Raw genomic sequence first — 8077 nt, 5'->3', positions numbered from 1 at the left:
GCGCTCCAGCCTGGGTAACAAGAGCGAAACTCCATTTCAAAACAAACAAACAAAAAAAAAAAAAAAAATGAGGAAAATGGAACCACTATAGCTTGGATTTTCTTTTCTTGAAAACACCTAGAAATTGATCTGTTTATTTTAAAAAGTCTCAGGGAGTATAATAAAGCTAACTTTATTGCAAATATGACCTGTAACAGCAGAGTGGCTCAGAATATTTTTAATAGAAAGTAATAAGAAACATTTTAAATATTTGTTTGTCTTGGATTCTGTCATTGTAATGTTACGGGACATTTAACCTGTTTTTACTCCTCTACAAATAGAAGCTGGTTGATCACAATAATAGTAGTGGTAAAAGTAACCATTAATAAAAATATTTAAATATCAAAGTTATATTCTGCAATTTTAATGGTTTGACTGGAGCAAATTATTGCAATAAAACTCTTAATACTTTTCATTAATACTTTTGTATGATTTAAAAGAATGATAGCCATTGTTTGGACATCATACCATATAAATGAAGAACCTTCTTGTTAAGGGGTGATACTCTGGGAGCATGGTCAGGAAAATCTTAAATTTCAGTCTAAGAAGGAATTCCGTGAGACTCTTTAATATCACTCCTACAATTCTAGATTTCATAAACTAATTTCTGTTGATGGATCTTGTAGCTTTTGTGGGTACACAAAATAGAATGAGTCTTCTTGGTTACATTGGAGGATAAAGGTATGCTTTACAGTTGCTTCAGACTTTTTTATTTTCTTCCTCTGCTGGTGGTCAAAAGAGATACTCCCATCCATGGAATCTTGACTTCTGGATTTCTGACAAATGGCCAGGATGGCCCCAGTGTTATGATGATAATCATTTTGAGATGTCAGTAAATACACTTTCATTCCTGCCAAAGTTCAGAACCATTTGATAGAGAAATACTGGAGTTAGACATGTGGTCATCATCTGTTATTCTGTTACTCTACAGTGCTATTACTGATAAAAGTTACAATGGGGAACATGGTGTAGATGTGAGCCAAGTGAGTTTTCTAATACTGAATTTTGGAATTAAACTTACCTATCCAGTCAAAGGGAGAGCAGAATCAATGCAAACCTTCCACTGTCATTAGCCCATAAAGTCTAGTTCCTTTAACATTGTCAGGAGAGTAAGAAAAGATGCATCCTCTCTGCAGAAAGGCAGAGCCAGAAAGACAAAAGAGGCTGAGCCAAGCATGCCTGTTTTCTTCTTTTAAATCCACAAATCAGGTAATTTGGTTCTGGTAAGAGGCCAGGAAGTTCACAGTAGTGAAATTCTTCTACACTGGAATGCAAGGAGCAAAGGGAAGTAAACATTTCTCCCTAATATCTAGCTGTTAAAACCCAAGTTAATGTCACATTAATTTAACAACATGTAAAAAGTGGCCATATTACTTTTCCTCATAGTAAGAAACAGACTCTTTAGCATTTTACTTAAATGTAGAAGTCATATTCTACATTGTATTGTAGAATAAATTGTAGAAGATTGACACATTTTATTTATGAAGTATACTTGATAATATGAATTTATATTTATAATATTTATAGATAAATGTAAATATACCTAATATAAATAATTTATGAGGTACACCTAAATAATTTATGAGGAGATTTAACTTTGGTTAATTTGTTTATAAAATTAAAACAGATGGAAAATAGAACTAACCTCAGACAGGGTTATGGACCAGGTTTATCTTCACCAAAGATCTACAGGATATTTCTTAAGGGGATTTAAAGAGTATATGGCATCTATTACATGGAATAGAGTGGCCTTCAACTTTGCAGTCTCAGAAAAAAAAATATATGCATACCAAATGAAAAGACATTTCTCAGAGGTGGACTCATAATAACTTTGAGCAAATAGAACTGTGTATCTAAAGCTAGGTGGTCAGTTAGAAATACACATATATCTCTCCAGGATACTAGAGTTCTTGAGACCTGCTCAATATTCTACTGTACCTAGGCTTAATTGGGAAGCTTTGGGATTTCTGCCACTTTTGAGCCTCAGCATTTCTGGGTTTCTACCTTTCATGTGCCAAGCTTTCACATAAGCTCGTTTCATGAGGAGTTCCATAGCTAAAACACATTTTAAAAACCACCAAGTTAGCATTTCTGCTTTTGGTAATAGAACATTAAGTATTTGGATAAATCCTGCGTCTGATGGTAACTAGAAAAGCTGTACAAAATACCACATTTGCTCGAAAGTACTTGTTAACCTGGTACCTGTTAGTGAGTACTTGTTAGTGCCAAGCAGTGCTTTTGACAGTCTTGTGGGCTGAGGGGATAAAATAGGAGTTCAGGGTCTGCCAAAGATGGGGGCTGTTGTCAACACTCTAGATTCCTAGGAATAACAATGCTCAAGATGGCTTGCAAAGCAAAAGATGACAGAAATGAAAAGGAGATAAATTTACAACGCTTGAGGAAGATTTAATAATCATTTCTCAGAAGAAACTCAGTAAAGACATAAAATTTCTAACAATAGAATTAACAGACTTAACTGTCATATATAGAAGTAGATGTATTAACTTCAGAATTCAGTATATCAGGCACAATAGGAAATTTTACAAAATCAACCATATAGTGGAATTAAAAAAAAACACCAAATTTCAAAGATTTCAGAAGATTGAAATTATACAGAGAACTTTTTCTGACCAAATGCCTTTAAGCTGGAAAACAAAAGAAAAATATAAACAGAAAAATCTATGCTTTGGAAAGTGAAAAAATATAATTTTAAATAATCCATGAATCAAATAAGAGATTATAATGGACATAAGAAAATATTTTGAACTGAGTGATAAAGCTATTCCAAATAAAACTTGCAGAATATGGCTAAATCAGTAATATAGGGATATTTATAGATTTAAATGAATATATTAGGAAAAAGGAAAGGCAAACATTAAATCTAAGCATTCATTTTTAGAGGTAACAAAATAGCATCTAAATAAACCCAAAGAATACAGGAAAAAAATAAATAATAAAAATAGAAGAAATTAATGACATAATGAAACAAACATAGAATAAAGAAGATAAACACAGCCAAAAGCAGATTTTAGAAAATACTAACAAAATTGATAAACACCTGGTGAGACTGATAAAGAATGTCTCATAGATCAGAAAATAGAATAGATGTTACTAGAGGTAGGAAGGAAGGGAAGATGAGGCTTTAGTACTTAAAGGATAAAGAGTTTCTGTTTGAAATGATGAAAAAGTTCTGACATTAATGGTGATGGTTACACGACATTGTGAATGTACTTAATGCACTGAATTGTACAATTAAAACTGGTAAGAAAAACACTAATAGTACATTTCGTGTTATATATTTCATTACAATATAAATATTTTAAAAACACAGGACAAATATTCTGATGAACTTTATTTACCCTGAATTTTCCAAATGGGGTCTTAAAATTATTCTGGGGAAATCAGGGGTCTGGTCTTAACTCCAGGAAGAGGAAACGGAAGGTGAGTATAGCTTATGTTTTCAGGTTTAATTTCTACCAGTCTTGAAATGCCTCATATTCTAGAGACCCTCCACGGTCAGCAATAAATTGGTACACAAAAGACAGACTAATTCTGTATCAATCAGTAATTACATAAATACGAGCTCTATGTTTGTATTTAATATAATGGTTATGTAAAGATGTACACACCTGCCTTAGGGATGAGAAGGATGAGGAGTGAGGCTATGAAATGAATAGGGTAGTCTGAGGTATTTCTCCTTGACGTGAGTTAGCAATGAGCCATTTTGGGTAGAAAAGAAAGTAAAGAATAAGGTAGAAAAATAAGCTGTACGCTTACCACATTTTTTTTTTTGGTGCTTTACACAAATTCTCTAATCTGTAAGCCCACTTCCTTGAGATAGTCTTCTTGATTTAAAAAAAATCAAATTATTTAACTTCATTGCAAGGAACATTTCGAAAACAATCATCAATGTTCAGCTAGTGTGGGATCTCCCAAGACATATTAATGGATATATTAAGGTAAATAATCCATTGTATTTCTCTGCAACACTTTAAAATATCCTACAGCACTTGTATTAGGGATGCAAAGTATTTCTTCTAATGTAATTTTATATGCTTTTTCTTAGTTCATGCTGAACTTCTTTTCAAGTCTTAAAAAAAAGTTTCATATTTTTCTGTGCTATTAAAAAGTTTAGGTTTGTGGCATGATAATCTTTCTGCTTTCTAGATTATTTTATACTTCATATTTCTGGGAAAATGAGTATAATAATTATACCCATTAGTTTTAAAACGGAAATTAATATACAAAGATAATTATGTAGAATTGTCTTGACAATATAGTATGGTTGCTAGGAGCTCTGCTGCTGGAGCTAGCCTGCATGGATTTGAATTCTGGCTCTGCCACTTACTAGGTAGGAGACCCTGAGCAAGGCATTTGACCCTGGTATGCTTCATAAAGTCTATTTGTCTGTAAAATGGAGCTGACAATAATATCTACCACATAGAATTGTTATGAGAACTAAATGAGTTGATATCTGTAAAGCAATTACAATAGTGCTGGGCACATAGAAAACACTATTTAAATATTTGTTCTGTAAAACAGTGTAAGTTAATTGTGATCCTGGACTTTTTGCTTTTATTTTTTCATGTGCAAAATACTGATTTTTATCTCAAAAGTATATGTAAATGAAATGTCAATAGTAACTATTGCTTGGAAAGTCTTTGAAAGAAAGTTGGTAGAAGTTACTGTTTACTGTGTAATTATCAGTACTATCAGAATGCATCTTCAATAGAAGGTAGAATAACTCTTAACTAATATGAACAGTGGATTTTGATCAAACACCTTGTTTTCTTTTGCAGCTTTGCCCTAGATAGGAAGGATAGCTTTTTCATGGCAGAAGATATCGGATCAATCATCACGACCCCACCAATTGTTGACATAATAATTAATCCATATAAATTACCCAAGTGATATTAAGAAAATAATTTATATAATCTATGATGTGAGAAATCACTTGTTTCATTAATCATCACCTGTAATGCAATTTTGATTTAATTTGGTTTGTTTTATATTATTTTACTGCTCTATTAACTTAATGATTTGAGTAATTACAGTTTGTGATATTAGGTAATAGGTTTAGAAGATATTATTAGATAATTCATGATAAAATGTTTATGGATATTATAGAAAGTTCTGCTATTTTAATCTGAATGCTGCGTATAGTTTGATTATAATGAATTTCTTTTCTTTCTACATAATTCATATAAAACAACTATAAATATAATTTTCCATTGATACAGAATTATCATAGTTATCAGTATTATTTAACATAGAATAGACAGCTAATAGTACCCTAGGCCCTCCGTTTTTCATGTATCTATGGGAGTACGATACTGTCCCTGGAGGATTCTAATGTCAAATGAAGAAAATAAAAGATTTGATTCCATACCATTGTTTATTTCCCAAGACTACTGCTAATTACAAATCTCTTTATATTCCTGCTTCTGCTCTTGGAAATTCCTCATAAGTGTCTTTGTCCTGACTTTATAGCATTTCCTTCTCATCATTACTAGAACTTACACTTTGAATAGTGTTGTTTTCATTTGTTCATGTGGATTTCCTTGACCATTTCTCTCTAGACATATATAGATTGGACTGGCCTAATGCTAATTAAGATTTTTCACAGGAAAACAGCTTCTACAGGTACACAATCTCTTACTTGCAATTCCTAATTTCCAAAGCTTTGAAAACTTGAAAAATCCGGTAACCCATTTGAGACCATCCTGGCTAACATGGTGAAACCCCGTCTCTACTAAAAATATATATAAAAAATTAGCCAGGTGTGGTGGCACTCGCCTGTAATCCCAATTACTTGGGAGGCTGGGCAGGAGAATCACTTGAACCCGGGAGGCAGAGGTTGCAGTGAGCCAAGATCATACCACTGCACTCCAGCCTGGGTGACAGAGTGAGACTCCGTCTCAGAAAAAAAAAAAGGTAACTCATGTGCTGGCAAATCTGACCTGAATTGACATGAAATTATTTGTAGTCCTTATCTGATTTATTGTGAATATTAATACATTTTACTACAGAAATGTAAATGGTTTGTGTACACGATGCTGCTCCAAGGCCCTGATGGAGGTGTTATACAGTAATATACATATTAGTATATAATATACTATATATAATGCATTATAGTGTCTTTCTAAAATCTGAAAAAAAAAACCCACATATTTTGAAATACATTTGGCTGCAAGGGTTATATGCAACCTGTAATCATGGTGGTTTTTCATATTCTGTAATCATAAGCACTCTATGGCCAAAGAATATAAAATTTATATTCCTATTAGGAATGTTTAACTTTTTCTGTTAGATTACCTGTAATAGTAATAATACATCAATGATCTATTATTAAATTATAAGCAGTGGTTCTGCCTCCCTTGAAACAAACAGTTATTGTTAATATGGCTAGTCAAATTCTCAAATCACATGTTTTAAAGCAATATTTGACTGACTCCACATATTACTTCCAAGGACTGGTGATGAATTCTAAATTAACATTAGCCACATAAACAGTTTCACAGCATTTGAGCACAATGGCTCTTTATGGGAAGTCTTGGGATACTAACATCATATATTGTATCTATATATGATTCTTCTCTCCTTTTCTACAGTCTGGGGGAGGAAATCTTTTTATATGAATTGCATTTTTGTTACAGTGACATTTCTTATATAGAATATGTAAATTGCTAACCACATAATCCTTTAGTGAGAGAGTTAGTTATAATTTGCTTGTACAAATCTAATTTGTTAACTATCATTTTTAGGTATTTACTACCAGGGAGTACCCAGTTCTTCTTGAGAACACCGACTTACAACTTGAAGTACAATTCATCTGGAATGACCCGCTCCAATGTCTTGTTTACATCCAGATATGGCCATTTGTGAAACAGAAGGGAAGACTGCCATTGGTTATACATAATAGCAATTCATTTTTTTCCCCTGAAGTTGAACATGCAAAGAACATGACCATTAAGTGCTGTTTTATGTATATAAGACATATATATGTGTGAAAATATATACACATATGCACTCAAATAACATATATTTATTATATTAAATAATATATGAAAGAAGAATTAGCAGAACATGGAATATAAGACTTAACCTCTCTGGAAATGTAATAAACCATGTTAAAATTGTTTACACAAATATGTGAATGTCTAGAACTTGCTAGGTTTATAATTAATTCCTTCCTACTAGAAATGTTATTTTTGCTGCAGAGTATATAAAAAAATTGATCTTGAAGATCCCATTACAGTGTTAAATTATTTTCTAGATAACATGCCTTTTGACATGAAAAAGGGTTTAGTATAATACCTGAAAAATTCTCATATATACTAGCCATTTTAAATGAAACAAAAAGATTTAGAAACCTGGTGTTGATAAGATTAAGACGTTTAAAATGGGTTTATCATTACTATAGCACACTGTAAAGTACTAGAAAATTCATAACCTGATTCTCCAACCTTTTTATTTCTCTCTGTGGAAATTTAGCTGCTTGTAATAACATACATTTTCGGTAAGGATCTAGTGAGATCTATTATGATCTAAAATGGAAGACAGGCTGGAGGCAGTGGCTCATACCTGTAATCCCAGCACTTTGGGAGGCCGAGGTGGGTGGATCACCTGAAATCAGGAGTTTGAGACTCGCCTGGTGAACATGGTGAAACCCTGTCTCTACTAAAAACACAAAAATCGGCCATGGTGGTAAGCATCTGTAATCCCAGCTACTTGTGAGGCTGAGACAGGAGTATCACTTGAACCTGGGAGGCAGAGGTTGCAGTGAGCCAAGATCGTGCCATTACACTCCAGCCTGGGTGACAAGAGTGAAACTCCACCTCATAAATAAATAAATAAACAAATAAATAAAATGAAGATAAAAATAAATAAAATAGAAGACAATCCAGTGGGTTAAAAATAAAATGTAAACTTTCATTTTTACTTTTCATAGAGAATCACATAAAGGAACAGAAAATGGTGGTAACAAAATCTTTCTATATGGTTTTTATGTTTTATACCACTCATTTTTATTTGGAAA

The 8077-nt window shown here is 32.5% G+C and overlaps 1 protein-coding gene across 1 annotated transcript in view; it reads left to right on the top strand.

Annotated features, from left to right (window-relative positions):
• The window catches only part of TTLL7 (tubulin tyrosine ligase like 7), a 127603-nt gene extending 120314 nt beyond the window's left edge, over window positions 1–7289 (top strand). The window contains exon 21 of the mRNA XM_017499803.2: window positions 6804–7289. Coding sequence (XP_017355292.1) covers window positions 6804–6924 — 121 coding nt within the window. The 3' untranslated portion in view covers window positions 6925–7289. The remainder of the gene's footprint in view (window positions 1–6803) is intronic.
• The last annotated feature ends 788 nt before the right edge of the window (window positions 7290–8077 follow it).

The sequence above is a fragment of the Cebus imitator genome, unplaced genomic scaffold (assembly GCF_001604975.1).
Source record: "Cebus imitator isolate Cc_AM_T3 unplaced genomic scaffold, Cebus_imitator-1.0 Scaffold261, whole genome shotgun sequence".
Taxonomy (NCBI): Eukaryota; Metazoa; Chordata; class Mammalia; order Primates; family Cebidae; genus Cebus; species Cebus imitator.
This window is presented reverse-complemented; position numbering and strand designations above follow the sequence as displayed.